The sequence below is a fragment of the Nomia melanderi genome, chromosome 12, assembly GCF_051020985.1.
Source record: "Nomia melanderi isolate GNS246 chromosome 12, iyNomMela1, whole genome shotgun sequence".
Lineage (NCBI taxonomy): Eukaryota > Metazoa > Arthropoda > Insecta > Hymenoptera > Halictidae > Nomia > Nomia melanderi.
In genome coordinates, this window is record NC_135010.1 from 15510793 (window position 1) to 15526364 (window position 15572).

Here is a 15572-nt window from a genome sequence, read left to right on the forward strand (position 1 = left end):
TGTTGTTCGGAAGTGGGAGTCGAACAAACAAGATTATTCACTCGATATCGCGTCACCGGACGCGCGGCTAGTAAACATCGGGGAAACGAGCGAGATCGCGGCTCGTTCCTCCCAAGGTTCGGTTGAGCAACGATAACGCGCACTGCCGAACGAAAACAATGCTCGTACGCCGAACCTAAGATACAACTTTGCTCTTGTTATTGTAAACAAGAAGCGAGCGCGTCATCGAACACTTATCTAGGCGTACCGAGGCAGAGCCAAGGCAGCGGCGCGTGTCGTACCCGTCGCGACAGCCTAGAACCTTAGCCATGTCGATTTCCCACCTATTCCTTTACTCTTCGATTCTAAATCTTTCGATCGATCTTTCCTCTTCTCTATTCTCTTTGTCGGAGAAGAACGAGCAAACGGTTTTCCGGGGAACGCGATCGATCGAAAGACATCGCTAACGTGGAACGATCGAGCTGCTACCCGTGCCGTTGATGATCCATCGCCACGCGTCGCCGCGAGGGCACCACGTAACCGACCACGCTCTTTTGGGTCGATAAAGTTGGTCGATCGTTGTTCGTTTCGTTCGTTTCGTTCGTTTCAGCGGATGACGCGTCCCGGTTCCGGTTCGTACTTCGCGTTCGAACGATAAGTATTCATATTGGGTTCTCGCGGATAAAAATGCTAATGATCGCGACGTTAAAAACCATGTCGTTAGCGGACGATGCACAGTCATCGGTGTCGTTTTACCGTGCGGAAGACAAATGCGTTCTCTGTTGGTCGTTGTCTTGTTGCATCGCGCTCTCGTCTCCTCTGTCGTATTTCCGCTCGAACCGATTATCAGACCCGTGGAAACATGCGATTTTCGAGGCTACTTTCGAGCCGACTTTCGTCGCGACTTTCCAGGCGAGATCGACCATTTCGGGAAGGCGGATACGTGTTGGGAGATCCATCCGGATGAACGGAAACGGCTGGAAGAAGAGGAGGAAGAGGAACTCCGTATGGACATAACGGACTTGATCGGCGAATTTCTTCCTATCGCGTCCAAGTTGATCCTCGCGTGCCAGTTGGATCCATTGCCGATTCCGGAATTTCGGCAAAGTTTGTCGCTCGTGAGTGCAGCAGAGGAGGCCGACGTCGCGCGATCCGAGATCGAGATCGAAAGTTTCGGCGGGCAGACCGCAGCGCGAAAACGAATCGTCTTTGCGACCGATCGACCTCGAACGAAAGCGAACGGAAGCGAACGGAAGCGAACGAAAGCGAACGAAAGCGAACGAAAGCGAACGAAAGCGAACAAAGGCGAGGACGGATGCTCCTGAAATCCCGCTGATTCGTTTTCTCGGTGGAGAAGAACGTTCGCTTTCGGCGCCTCGTTCGCGGAAGTCGCAACCGATTTCCGTGCTCTCCTCGATTCGTTTTCCGCTCGGAGAACGCTGGACGATCGCGGTATCGGATCGCGACCATTTCGCCGGAGGGAAGAGATCCGATCGAACGATTTCGGGGTATATTCGTTTCAGCGGTTAAAAGTCCTGCCCGACACGTACGTCTCGCTGACGTACAGCTTCTTCTCCGGACTGCTGCAACGTTTATCCGAATTGGAGCACGTGGGCACGGTTATCGGCACCTTTAAAGATAAAACGATGCCCGTCGACGCGATCGTGGAGATAAGCAGCTTGCTGGTAATGAAAACAACGTCGAGAGAAACACGCTTTTCCCTCCTCCGTTTCCGTTTTCGTTTCCGTGTTCCCTTTGCGTTTGCCGTTACTCGTTTCTTTTCAGTTTTCGTTCAATTACTCCGTGGAAACGACGTTTCTGCGAGAACAGGGGCGAATACACGCGGAGGCGACTTCGATTTTGGCGAACCTCGGCATCGACGTGGCGGTCGCCGATGCCGCCCGCCACGGAACCGGTTACAAGTTCGTTCTGAGGGAGTTCAAGCTGCAGGACATCGGGTACGCGAGTTCCAACGAAACTCCAACCAATCTCGAACGGTCGTCCAATTCGAAAACTGTTTCGTTCTTTTCGCAGATCCATCGAGATCTCCGTCGGCGAAGCCGGCAGCGTGGTCGGCAGATTGATCGCGTCTCTGGGAAACCTTGCGATCGCCCTGGCGAACGAGCTGTCGATCAAGGAGATCGAGAGACGGGCCGCGACGATTCTTCGAGGGTATTTCGAGGCCGCTACGAACGGCTCGGTTTCGGCGTGGACCATCTTCTCGAGATGTTCGTTCTGGTGACGCGCGCCGTTCGAGGCTAAGCGATAATTCAGCAACGGCCGAATAAAAGCGAGCAGACCGAGAACATGTTTCGAGGATTCGATTCGATTCGTACCCAGCGCTTTTAACGAAACACGAGGGACGTTTCGCGAACTGCTCCGGTATCGATCCCGCGACAGTTGAACCCTGCGCCCTGCGCCCTACGCCCTACGCCCACGTCGTTTCTCAGGTTTCGCGTATGCGCGTTCGAGTCCTCCGGAAACGTGGGCAGGTCGTCCGACTGCGAGAATCGGAGAAAGGGAGAAGGGGAATTCGGTTAACGCGACCAATTCACATGTGCGCGACCTAGCCGAAAAGGCGAGGACGCGAAAGAAAAATAGAAAGGAAAACGACACAACGCGTGCGCTCGGATCCGGCTGCGCGCAAGGTGGTTGGATCGCGATGAAATCGAATCGCGAGAGGCCGAGTCGCGCCGACTCGCGTCGAGCCGTGCCGACCTGTGCCGAGCCGGCTCGAGCCGATCCGAAACGCGTCGAGGCGACCGCCGAACGATCCATGCTCGCCGCTTTCGCCTTTCGTTCGATCGAAAGGGCCGAGAGCGGAACGGAACCCGAAGGGATGCGACCAGCGGTCGTCTCTCGAAACGCACGGGCGAGACGGCGAGCGGAGACGGGGGCGACACCGGCCTCCGCGCAGGGTTGCGCGACAGGCGACGAGCAACGGTCGACGAGGGCGAGGCGAGGGGCGGCGAGGGGAGGCGAGAGGAGGCGGCAGGCTAGCAGAGTGGAACGGAGCGGAGAGAGGAGAGAGGAGAGAGGAGAGAGGAGAAAGGGAGGAAAAGGCTCTCGAGCTCGGCACAGCTCGGCTCGGCTCGGCACGGCACGACGCGGCACGGCCCGTCTCGGCTCGGCTCGGCCCGGCTCGGTTGCGGAGAAGCGGTCGCCAGCAGGAAAGCCCGGTGCGGATCGCAAGCGGTGACGAGCGGTGACGAGCGGCGGCGTGCGAGTCGAGCCGAGCGGAACCGAGCTGGGCCGAAGCCGAAGCTGAAACCGTGGGCAAAAGCGAAGGAAGGCAGGGACTCGACGAGCTCGCTCGCCGCGGTAGCGCTAGCTGGCGAGCAAGCGGACGGCTCGGAGAAGGTGCGCGTGTCTCTCTCTCGTCTAGTAAGAATCGGAAGAACCGCCGGCAGCCGGTGTCGTTTCGGCGCAGCGTCGCTTTCGCGGGCCACCAGCACGGGACGACCGCCGCGCTCCGTCCGCGCGACGACCAGGAGGACGAGGAGCACGACGGCCGAGAGCCGCCGATCGGAAACGTCTGTTCGGCCGGCTCGTCCGAGGCGGGTGCGCGTCTTCCCGGCTGGACGCGCGCGTGTACCGGCCGTGTATGGACGGCGGCACGCGTGCACGAGTCGAGGAGGAAAAAGCCCTGGATTCGTCTCGCCTGCGATCCTCCGCTCGGCTCGGCTTCGCGAGCTCCTCCTCGGCCGGCAACTCTCGCATCGCCAGGCGCAAGAGGAAGAAGAGGAGACGGCAGCAGCGCCGGAACAGTAACGTCGACGACGAAGACGAGCTGCTCGTCGTCGGCGGAAACGGAGCCGCCACCTCCGGCGCCGCCGGCGTCCCCAGCCAGCCCGCCGACGCGCTCGCCGCGTTCGACCAGCGACAACAACAACAACAACAACAACTTGTTCAACTGCAGCAACAACAACTGCCACCGACGGAACCCGCGGTTCCCAGCGAGGAGCAGCAGCAGCAGCAGCAGCAGCAGCAGCAGCAGCAGCAGGGCAAACAGTCCTCGAAAAGTCGGTCTTCGCACAACACCAACGAGTCTCAACGAATCGTGTCCAGAGGAGGAAGCGGCTCGCGCGCGGCTGCCTCCTCCCTCAGCTCCGGCATCACGCTTCTCAATCGCCGAGCCGCCAACAAGCGATCGTCCAGGAGATGCAACGCGAGCGCCCGTAGGAACGCGATGACGATGGATCTCCAGAGACTGATCACCGAGGTGCACGCCAGGCCCGCGATCTGGGACCAGAAGAACGTCAACTACCACAACCGCGACGTCATCCTCAAGATGTGGCGGGAGATCGCGAGGGCTTGCGAGGTCTCCAGTGAGTACGCTCCGTGCCGAGTTCTCATTCTCCTCCTCCTCCTCCTCCTCCTTTTCCTTCTCGTCACCGTTCTCTCCGATCTCCTCTCTACTCTCCTCTGGCGTCCTCTGCCCTCCTCCGCCCTCCACACGAACGCCTCTCTCTCTCTCTCTTCTCTCTCTTCTTTCCGACCGACGACCGCGCGCGCCTGCGTTGACCCTCTCACTTTTCTCTCCCACTCTGTTTTTTACGGGTACGGGTTTCCTCCACCTACTCCTCCGCCTCCACCTCCACCACCATCGGCCTTCCCTCCTCCTCCTCCTCCTCCTCCTCCTCCTCCATGGGCCGCGCGCCCCTCTTTTCGCGCTTTGATCGATTCCTTCCCGCTCGAGTCGACGCGATCGAGTTGCAATCGAATCGAGTCGACTCGAACGGAATCGAAACGACCGAGCGCCGACCGCTTCCGGTAACGGCGCGAGGTTGCGCTCCGCTCCCTGAAAAGCAGAAAATCCATCGTCTCTTTGAGTTTTCTCTAAAGCAAACACCGCTAGCGAGCGATCCGAAGGATTCCGCTGGTCGGAAACGATCGGACGCGATCGGAGAGGCGGAGGCGCGCACGCTCGCGCGGCCTCGGGCCGCCGACTTTCGTTCGATCGATAGCCAGCCACGGGTCGCGAGCTCGCGCTCTGCTCCTCGCGGAAACCGACGGTAGCGAACAATGACGAATAATGACGAATAACGGCGAATAATGGAGGCGAAGGGACGGTGGGCCGGGCGAAACCTTCGAGCGAGCGAGGACAGTACGGAGGATTAACCTTGCGATCGTTTCTTCCTTTGCAGCGGACGTCGCGAAATCGAAATGGAAACACTTGCGGGACAATTTCCGCAACGAACTCAAGAAGACGTATCGAGGGAAATGCGAGGGTGGCGGGAACGAGCACGATTCCAAGTGGGTTTGGTTCAAGAGTCTCTTCTTTTTGCGGGATCAAATGAACTCCCGGGTGATCGGGTGCGCCCTTTCGCAGAACTGCTCGGCGGCCCTCCGATCCTCGCCGGAAGGGACGCAGATCGAGCCGCAGATCGACATTCTCGAGGGCCACGAGGAGACCCGATTCGACGACCTGGACGGCGACTCTTGCCAGTCGCTGCTGTCGAACGAGGACGGGCTCCATCACGTGATGCCGCCGCCCAAGCTGAACAAGATCGGCAGGAAGAGGAGCCTGATGGACGCGTTGGACAACGACTACTCCGAGGTCGACAGGAAGCGATTCGAGTCCCTGCAGAAGAGGCTGAGCGTCTCTCAGGAGGAGGAGGACGACACCTACCACTTCCTGATGAGCGTCCGGAACCCCCTCAAGAGCCTGCCGCTCGACCGGCAGATGTTCGTCAGGCTGAAGATCCAGGAGCTCGTCTACAACGAGATCAACTCGCAGAACCAGCAGCAGAATCGCTCGGCGGTCTACGACGGGCAGCAGGACGTGAAGCCCCTCAGAGCGGGCGGCACCGTCGCGGCCGGGACCGGAGTGGGCCCGGGCCCCGGGCCTGGCGGGGGCGTCGCCGATGCCGACTCCGCGGTCTCGGGCGCCGCGGCCGTCGTCGGGACCGAGCAGCCCGGCATCGGCGACGCCGTCTCCCACTCGGCGGCCTTGCTCCAAAATTCCGCCTCGGACGGCTCCGCTCACGATGCCTTCTTTGGTTAATTTAATTTACCTTCTCAGCCGTAAGAACTATTATATATAATTTTATTAATAGCAAATAAACGACGGTATTTTTTCAGTAACTCTCTCTCTCTCTCTCTCTCTCTCTCTCTCTCTCTCTCTCTCTCTCTCTCTCGTTCCACCGCTTCTCCACCTCTGCTCCACCTCTTCTCCTTCCGGCTGGAATACTCGGTCGCGTCCCAACAATGAAACGCGCGACGAGAGACCGGTTTTGATCCGATAGAACCGTCGACGCGCGTGCACGATCAAAGGACCCGAGAGGCGCGTGTGTCGTTTGTCCGTCGCGAACGCGTCGCCAACCTATTCAACGCAACCTCCGCGATATTTCCGCGCCGAGCATTATGCTTTGCCTCTCGCCGGCAGATAAAATCGTGGAAACGGAGTTTGCACCAGTTTCCTTTCGGCCCGCGCGTTGCCCGAGCGCCGATGCGTCGCGGTTATTGGATATCGAAGAAACGCCGGTCCGGTTTCGATTCAATTAAACCGGGTTATCGGGTACGCCGGATATCCTCGACGGGCCGAAACGCGTTTCCCAGAGCGACCAATCGATCGCCCAATTAAAAGCTGTCGAGCGATCGCGCGGAACGCGTATCATCCGAGAACCGTTCCTCTCTCCTTCTCCTTCCGCTTCTCCTTCTTCTCGTTCCTCTTTGCGGTTCTCGCGCTTTCCACGGCAGTCTCCGATATAACGAGGTAACTTTTCGTTCGCGCAGAAAAGCCGCGTCGTCTAGACGGGATGCGCCGTACTTGCACGCTATATTGCACAGGCTGAATAGCTTGTTCGAAAGTCTGCTTCGTAGTCGGCTCGACGGACCACTCGGTTTTTCCATACAAAGAGGATTAGCGTCGGTCCTCTTACTCTTTTCTTCGCCTCTCTCTCTCTCTCTCTCTCTCCTCTCCCCATCGCTCGTCTTCTCTCCGCCTTGAACGGTCCACTCCCGCAAGCGTAAACACCACCGTCTTTCCGTCTTCTGGTAGCTCGCGCGACCAGAAATCCTCGGATACGTGCTCGGAAACGGTTCCCGTAGACGAACGGATGGAAAACGGGGCTGGAGAACAGACGCGAACGATCGAGGGGAGTTCTCTTTGATCGCGAAGGGATATCGCGGCAGCTTTCCCTTTCCGTTTCTCCTCGTCCCCGAGCCGCGGCTACCACGCGCGTTCGACGTCGACGCACCGCGGAGCGACATCGGCTATCAAAAACGATCGCTTCGAGACGCGAAATTCAATGTTCGGAGTTCGATCGGGAACGGTACGATTACCGTTGCCGCGAAGCGGACGACGAACGGGAGAGCCGATTTCGCGGCTGACGATCGCGGCACTGGAGAATCGCGAGACGAGCTAGCGGAAACCGAGCTCGCCGAACAGAAAGGGTGAACGGCAGCGAGAGATATAAAGAGAGACAAAAGGGGGGGAGAGAGACGAGGTTCTCGGTCGTATCGCGCCTCGTCGGCACACGTTGGCAAGATTCTCCGCGACTTCTCCTAATCGTGGTTCGCGACGAAACGTTTGGAAACGAGCAGCGTCGATATCGGCGACGAGTTCTCGCGCAGAGTGGCGTGGCGCGATGCCCGCTACAGATAGTTTATCGCTGCTCGAAAAGGAGACGGAGTTCTCCGCGTCTCGGACCGTTTCCGAAATTTCGAAGCGAAAGCTCTTCTCCCGTTCGGGCCGATGTTTTCGGCGCGAAACGAGCGAGTCGAGTCGCGACGCGTCGACGATTAGGTTTACTCGACCGACCAACGAAACGTGTTTGCGCGGTCACGTTCGCTCCGTCGGCTGGAAAAAACGCGTTCGTCGCGCCACTCGATTCCGACGCGCGATTAGGCGTCGCGCGTCCGCCTTTCGGAAAACTGGCGTCCGCGCGCGTGTGCCGGACGACGCGAAAGTTTGCACAAACTCGAACGCGCAGGCAGCGGGCATCGTTCGCCGACAGCGTTCGCTTCGCCGCTATGGAACGGAATATTTTCGACGCGTAGCGTGGCGCGACGCGACGCGCGCGGCGGAAGTTGCGTTCCGTTCGGTTCGCGGAGCGGGTGAGTCATCGCGTCGGCGTTGGCTGCGCAAGCACCGACAAACCTCGTTCGACGTCGCCGAGATCTGGCAACATGGTTTGAGCAAACGCGTAGCATTCTCAAAGGCACGACGCGTGTACGCGACCGGCGATTGCAGTAGGAGCAGTGGCTTCTCGTCGGTCGTCGAGCGTGGTCGTTTCTGCTCTGTTCGCATCGCGATATTCAGACCATACTCGACTCTCTTCTCCGTTGTTCTCTCTTGTTCTCTCTTGTTCTCTGTTGTTCTCTGTTGTTCGGTTCGGTTCGGTTCGGTTCGGTTCGGTTCGGTGTCCACGATACCGCCAAAAACCTTCAAAACGGAGCGGTGGATAGCAAACAGAATGGCGAGTCCCGACTTGATCGGATACACGCACGACTTTCTTACCGAGTTCATTCAACTGTACCGAAGTTTCCCCTGCTTGTGGCAGGTCAGGTACAAGGGATACAAAGACAGGCTGCTGAGAAACCGCGCTTACGACGCCCTCGTGCTGAAGCTGAGGGAGGTGAATCCGGTCGCGGACAAAGAGACCGTAATTAGAAAGATCAACACTTTGAGAACCGCGTTCAGGCGAGAGTACAAAAAGGTCCGGAGCTCCCACAGGATGGTTAAAAATCCTCGGCTGCGGTACAGATCCTCCTTATGGTACTACGACATATTAAAATTCGTTGCCGAGCAGAACGAGGGATCTTCGGCGGAAGAAGACAGGGATATCGTTAAGAATCCGACGATCCCAATGGACGGCTATCAGGAGCCAATGGTATGACCCTATCTCGCGCACCGTTTATCCCTCGTCGCGAAAAGGGTCGCGATGCGACGCAATTCGATCCAATCCAATCCGATGCGACGCGACGCGTTGCGTTGCGTTGCGTTGCAGATTCGATGAGACGAGACGAGACGAGACGAGACGATGCGTCTTCGATGTGGCCGTGCCCCTTTCTCTCTTTCTCTCTTTCTCCGTCCGCCGCCCGGCTCGCTTCTCCCTCTCTCGCTCTTTCTTTCGCTCCCTTCGCTCCCGTTCCATCTCGCAGCCAACTATCCTCGCCTCTCTCTTTCTCTTCGCAGACCTTTATCGATCGGAAACCTGGACGCGAGTCGAACGCGTTGGAGAAGAGTTCGCTCGAATCGGAAACCGAACAAAGATGCACGCTTTTAGCTCCGATGTAATCGCGTAATCGCGTAATCGCGTAATCGCGTAATCGCGTAATCGCGTAATCGCGTCCTCCCATCGTAACGAGGCATCCATTTCGACGAAAGAAATCGCGCGGCGTGACGCACGGTGGCCGACTAATCGAAAAAGTGGCACGAGAATATCCGCGTTATCGGAAAAGCTGCTTTTTCTCGTCAACCGTAACCAATCAAAGTAATCGAAAGAGAAATTGCCAAGTTTTCGAGCAATTTGCTTCTATTCTCGTCCCACTTTGCCCGAGAATCGACCACCGCGCGACGTGGCGTGGCATGGCATGGCATGACGCGGTATGGCGTAGCATGATGCGACGCATAGCAGAGGAGGAGCGAGACGAGAGAGGCGATGCGCGCGATTACGAACGATCTCCTCTCTCGCTGGTGTCGTCGCAGCTCACCTAATGCGGCAGCTTCGTTTCCCTCGGGTGCGTCATCTTCCTTTCCTCGCGTGTTGCAGTTCGTTCAAACCGAGGTGGACAAGATCGAACCGCCGTCTCCGGTGCCCTCGCCCGAAGCTAGTCCGGACCCGAACTTCCAGCCGGTGATCCTCGAGACCGAAGGCTCCTATGCGAGAAGAATATCGTCGTCAGTGTCCGGCGTGGACGTTTTCAAAAAGAAGCTGCAGCAAGAGAACTACCAGGACCGTCAGTCGAACGACCCGACGCGCGAAGCGTCGCCGAGGCCGTTCGCGGCCTGCGTCACGGACGACGAGTTCGACACGTTCGGTCGTTACGTCGCGAATAAACTCCGGAAATCGATGCCCCGGCAGAGCATCATCGCCGAGAAGATCATCGCCGACGTCCTCCTGAGAGCGAACCTCGGCACCTTGGACGAAACCACGTCCCTCACGGAGAAAGTACCTTCTCGTTGTTTCCTGGTGATGGGCGATCGCTAAACGACCGCTCTCACCTTCGGTCGTCCACCTTTTCGTTTCCCCTCTCGGTCCCGTGCTCCTGGAAACATTCTGCGCGACGCGCGAGTACGTCTTTTTCGCTAAAGCGGCAGGAAATCCGATTTCCGAGTACTCGCGCGCGCGACTGTAGAAAAATGCGGGTCGCAGTGCGGACCAACCGAAACTGGCCATCGGCCAATCGAATCCTCGTTTCCTCCGCGTAGACGAACGATCCGCGAACCCAGGAGAACGCGCCGTTCCTCGATAGGGTTGCCCGATTCCCGGCACTTCCCTCGTCGAAATCTGTTAAAAACTTGCAAAAATATCGAATGATTCATGCCGAGTCTACCCCAGAAACTTGCAACTTTCCCCGCTTTTCCACAGTCGATAAAGTTCGCGCGAACACTTTACGCGGCGAAATTACGTCCCTTAACTCTCTCTCGTAAATCGCTCGAAACCCGAAACTCGCAACTCGAAACTTTTGCAATAACGGTTTCGTCGGTTTCATAAATTGGTTTCTGGTTATTACGGTTAAACGACTTATAGCGTGACGTAGCGTCGACTTTTCGACCAGCTACCTCGACATGCACGTTGTTCTCTTCCGCTGCGCTGTTTCCCTGGGACGAGTATACTTCGTCGACGACACCGAACGCGCCGATCCGTTACAAATATCTATGTACGACCGATGCGCGAATAAACATCGATATCGAAATAAAACCTTGGTATCGTTATTTGTCTCTCCCTTCTCAAACCCTCGGACTACTTTCTCTTTCGATTTATTCTACCGCGTTTCGTTCGACTTCGATCCGTTTCGAAGCTTTTTCCACTCAACGATATGTTCGATATATTTCGATCCAGTTCCAGCCGAAGACGAGGTGGCCGAGTGGTTAAGGCGTTGGACTGCTAATCCAATGTGTTCTACACGCGTGGGTTCGAATCCCATCCTCGTCGATATTTATTTTTTTTTTTTACGTCCGCGAGATTTTACATTTCAACTAAACCAGAGAACGACTTGGTCTCGAGGAAAGCTCGAGAAAGAATTAAAATGCCGATACGAGCAACGCGTTTCCGATGCACAGCTTCGAAACTTATGGAAACACGGAGAATCGTCGACGGAGAAATAAAATGGCAACTTACATCGAGGAACCGTCAGGACGAATCGCTCGCGTGTCGAGGAGAAGAAGCAAGCTAGAGGATGCGCATTTTTTCGGAGGAGTCCGGAGAGGGTTTCGCAGCCAGCAACTCTTCTCGCTCGTTGTTCGGTGCTTCCTCGATCGTTTCGAGCCGACGTGGTTCCAAACATCTCGGCACGTCCGAGACCGGTTTGCGCGAATGAAAATTACTTTCGCCCGGATGGCCACGAAATTCAGGATCGCCGAAAGCTCGTACGTTCGGTTTCCTTTAAAGACGCGTGCCCGTACTCGTCGAGGCGATCGTACGCGGCGACTGCACGTGAAACTTTCCGAGTGAACGGTGCCCGAATGCAGGGAATACTCGCGTTCGAGAGCGCGAAAGATTTACGACTCGACCGACACGATCTCGCTCGTTGGTTACGGAAAAGCGCGGCACAGGCGAAGGCGAAGGCGCGGTATTAGTCGGCCCCTGTTCCGTTCTATATACTTACACGCCTCGCGAAAAGTGTTTCTCTTCCGTGTTCGTGTGCATCGAGTTCGCGCTCGTACCAGCGTTCGCCGAGGAACAGAGCATCGTCGTTTCTCCTTAAAAATTCATGACAGTTTCGGGCCACTTTACGAGCCTGTCGCTTGCAGCCGGCTCTCGGGGAAAAAGCTTCGTAAAGCGCACAATTTCTTCGAAAAATAAAGCAGCCTGCAGAGTTGCGTCGACTCGACGCGTCGAACGGGCTTCCTCCGGATTTTCGGCGCGAACGCGGGACGGATGTGGCGCCGGGCTGTACAGGTTAGGCGATACGTTTCCAGTTCCGGGACGTCGCGACGATCGCGCGGAAAAATCTGCGATTCCTTTACGTCGCGCGAATCGCGCGGAAACTCGTCGAACGTCACACGCGACCGGTTCGGAACGAACAATCGCGAATCCGCGTTTCGCAAAAACGGCAACTAAATCTTTCGGGAACCAAGCAATTACACTTTAAGCGCGCGAAACCGTTTCCGCCCTCTATGAGCCGTCGAGGCGCACTAAACGATCGTCTTCCGGTTCGGTGCCGTTTGGTACCGCTCGGTTCGAAACGATACGGTACCGCGTACGGCCCGATTAGCGCGCCAGTCCGTTTGAAAAAATCATTTTATCGAACGAAACGCGTTTCGGTTGACTTTCCGCGTTATTTTTAGCAGTCCACGCGAGTACGATTCGAGACGTCTTCTCGTCGACGATTCGAAACACAGACACACCACGACAACGGGAACCAGAGAAGTCACAAGCCCGGCTAGCTCAGTCGGTAGAGCATGAGACTCTTAATCTCAGGGTCGTGGGTTCGAGCCCCACGTTGGGCGGTGATTATTTTTTATTTTTTTTTCACACGATGGTTGGAAAATAAAATAAAAGCTTTCGAGAATTCCCCCTCCCGGTGTATAAGAAACAAACGAACGCGCTTATCGTCTAAGAAAATAATTATACTATAAAATATCATTCTACCCTCCTCTCAACAACCCCCGAAACGATGAAAGCTGTGGTAACTGCGAATGAAAAGAAATACAAAAGTAAGAGAAACGGTTGTCGAGTTCGATAAAATACGAACGTATCGCTGGGGGGTCTCTTTCTACGGTGTTGTAGGTTCCCACTGGCGAAATTGGACAAAAAATATCCGCCCCCGGGTGGGCTCGAACCACCAACCTTTCGGTTAACAGCCGAACGCGCTAGCCGATTGCGCCACGGAGGCGACACGTTCCATCCTTCGCCTATCGTAAGATTTCTATACGACGGCGATCACGCGGAAGCGTAACGTGGAAAAACCGATAGAAGGGGGGTAGCTAACGACCGCGAGTTATGTACAAGAGAAAGAACGGTAATTATTTACAGCATGGCGGGATCCAGGCTACTCCCCTCGCGGTAGTAATTCGAAGGCAATCTTCCACCGCTGCCTCTACTCGAGGAGTAGCTAAAAGTATAATATTTTCGCGAATACGAAGAAGCAGAGGTTGGCGACATGTTTCAAGGTCATCGAGATCAGCGAGGAATTCGTGTCGTAAATAATCTGCGAAAAACATATCGGTTCGAACGAGAACGAGAACGAGTCGAAGATGCTCGTTGTAATTGGAAGCGAGCGATCGCGAGCAGTTTTCAAGGTTGCAGCTGTATCGAGTCAATAGCACCGATAAGGTATTATCGGTAACTCGGGTCTCGCGAAAACATTTTGCTCGGTGCTCGCCGATGGCGAAAACGAACGAAACAAAGGTTGGTTTTGTTGGTTCTAATCGGTCGACGCGGAGCGACGTTATCTCAACGCACCCTCGAATTCAACGGTTGCGCCAAGTCGGAACCGGATCGTTTCGCGTTTGACGGTGAATTGCGCGACGATGCTCGTTTAAGCGAATTCGAGGGAACCCGCGGGGGTCGAAAGTGTTCCCTCGAGGGGCGCGTGCACTCGCTATCCGTCGCATGAAAGAAAGAATGGAACAAGGGTTGCAGCGAAGGAGGGAACGCGGAAGGTACGCGCGATCAGCGGAAAGAAAAACGAACCGAGGAGCGTACCGAGGGAGCGGTAAACGCTGTTTGCGAACGATTTCAACCGGATAAATGGACAAGGGCGCGGTAAACTCCAAAGGAAGCGTTACCCTTTTCTTCCGCCGCGGATGGAATTCGAACCGAACCTCCGGCAACCTCGCAATCGCCGGGAAACGACCGTTCCCACCGCCACTGGCCGACGCTGTCGATCTCGAATCTAGGAAGCAGGATGGACGACCAATTCCCGACGCAGACGCTCCGGGGGATGCGACAAGTTCGAGATCGTTCCGCGCGCTTCTCAGTGGGTAGATCCAAAGTGTCGCGAAAAGAAAAAGGGTTCCCCTGTCAGTCGCGGAACTCCGTTGAACCGTGTCGGGACAAAACTCGCCTGCGCGAATAGACATTACGACGCGTTAACGAGCCGTGAAACGAACCGTGCGTTCGGAGGAGGAGCGTACGAACGAGCGAGCATCGGTAGGTTTCCGTCGATAGCCGCGCAAAGAACGCAAACTTTTCTTCGTTCCCGTGGATTACCTCGAGTACGGCGAGGGACAGGGAAACAAGGTTGCAACATTTTTCCCTAGGGGTGTGGTTTCAAGAGTGAAATTCGCCAGAGAAAAAGATTGCGATCCGTTAGGCTCGATCCGGTCCGCTCGTACGCGAGATTTCATAATTTTTGAACCGTCCAGGTTCGATAGGTTCCCTTGTTAGTCGCGGTATTGTAGCGCGGCATGCGACGGTACGGTGCGGCGCGGCGCGGCGCCCTCGCCGATCACCTTTCGCAAATACGCAGAAACCGGTCTTGGAAATGCGGGGGGAAAGAAGGACAGAGAGAGAGAGAGAGAGAGAGAGAGTAAGAGTAAGAGAATTAACCGTTAAACGCAACGACAAGCTCTTTGAAACTGTGCGAAGATAATGCACCGACCGGCAATTATCGCGGCCCGCGTCCTCGAAAGTCGCGCGACGACGCGCCGGCCGAGCACGGTTAATCCGTCGACGAGAGAATCGCGCGGATTCGAAGGAAAGTACGGTTTGGGATATCCTCGCCGATATTCCTCTCGGGTGTGCTCTCGATTCGAAGCTCGGAGGAGAATCGGAAGCCGACAGCCGAGGTGACGGGGTATTTGCGCGAGTAAATATGTATATCCGAGCATTACAAGTAAGAGCATTCGCAACGGGAATCGAAGGGCAACGAGTGGCCGGTAGATCAGCGGCAGCCCTTCCGCGATGGATTAGGCCCGCGGCACTGGGTTGGCTGCAACGTAAGCCGACGGCGAAATTGCCAAACCAAATAGAAAGGATCCGTGGCCGTCGTAAAATTGATATTTACCCTGGCAGCTATCCAGAGTCGAAAAGGTTGCCAACTCAGCTACGGATAATACCTGGTGCCGAGCAAGATACGTACGTGATTATCGTCTCCGCGGAGTCGCGTCCTTTTTTTCTCTCCAATTTCCATTCTTCCCGAGCGGCATCGGGGTCGAGAGATTAAAGGAGCCTCCCGCGAGCCGCGATCGGAACAGAGGAAGAAATCGAAATTGACTCGACGCCGAAAGCCAGACGTTCGAATAACCCGAGCGAGCGACAGTCATTTCCCATGCGGAGCATGCAGACCCAGGAGGCATTCGTCGCATCGATCCATGATTTTTCGTTTCGTCCTCACGGTGCACCCGGAAACCGCGAAGGCCCAAGGGTTCGAGAGCTTTTCCAAGCATCGCGCTTGATCCCCTTCGAACCGATTCGCGAGCATCGGCTGGACTCGGCGCGTCGCGATTCGGTCAACGTTTGCCGTTCGGTCGTTTT

The 15572-nt window shown here is 56.3% G+C and overlaps 3 protein-coding genes and 3 non-coding genes across 6 annotated transcripts; 5 read left to right on the forward strand and 1 right to left on the reverse strand.

Moving 5' to 3' along the window:
• Positions 1-564: 564 nt before the first annotated feature.
• On the forward strand, positions 565-2629 carry LOC116433637 (uncharacterized). Its single transcript, XM_031991922.2, has 4 exons — positions 565-1097; positions 1503-1664; positions 1765-1937; positions 2014-2629. Exons 1-4 carry the CDS (start codon positions 750-752, stop codon positions 2219-2221), a joined length of 891 nt encoding a protein of 296 aa, XP_031847782.1. The 5' UTR covers positions 565-749; the 3' UTR covers positions 2222-2629.
• Positions 2630-3064: 435 nt separating this feature from the next.
• LOC116434317 (uncharacterized) lies at positions 3065-6066 on the forward strand. The gene is made up of 2 exons (XM_076372616.1): positions 3065-4307; positions 5127-6066. Exons 1-2 carry the CDS (start codon positions 3584-3586, stop codon positions 5984-5986), a joined length of 1584 nt encoding a protein of 527 aa, XP_076228731.1. The 5' UTR covers positions 3065-3583; the 3' UTR covers positions 5987-6066.
• A 1701-nt stretch (positions 6067-7767) lies between these two features.
• On the forward strand, positions 7768-10844 carry LOC116433635 (uncharacterized). Its single transcript, XM_031991917.2, has 2 exons — positions 7768-8816; positions 9699-10844. Exons 1-2 carry the CDS (start codon positions 8400-8402, stop codon positions 10134-10136), a joined length of 855 nt encoding a protein of 284 aa, XP_031847777.1. The 5' UTR covers positions 7768-8399; the 3' UTR covers positions 10137-10844.
• Positions 10845-11002: 158 nt separating this feature from the next.
• Positions 11003-11084, forward strand: TRNAS-GCU (transfer RNA serine (anticodon GCU)). The gene has a single exon. It is a non-coding gene; the product is annotated as a tRNA-Ser (tRNA).
• A 1444-nt stretch (positions 11085-12528) lies between these two features.
• On the forward strand, positions 12529-12601 carry TRNAK-CUU (transfer RNA lysine (anticodon CUU)). Its single transcript has one exon. It is a non-coding gene; the product is annotated as a tRNA-Lys (tRNA).
• A 312-nt stretch (positions 12602-12913) lies between these two features.
• Positions 12914-12987, reverse strand: TRNAN-GUU (transfer RNA asparagine (anticodon GUU)). Its single transcript has one exon. It is a non-coding gene; the product is annotated as a tRNA-Asn (tRNA).
• Positions 12988-15572: the final 2585 nt, after the last annotated feature.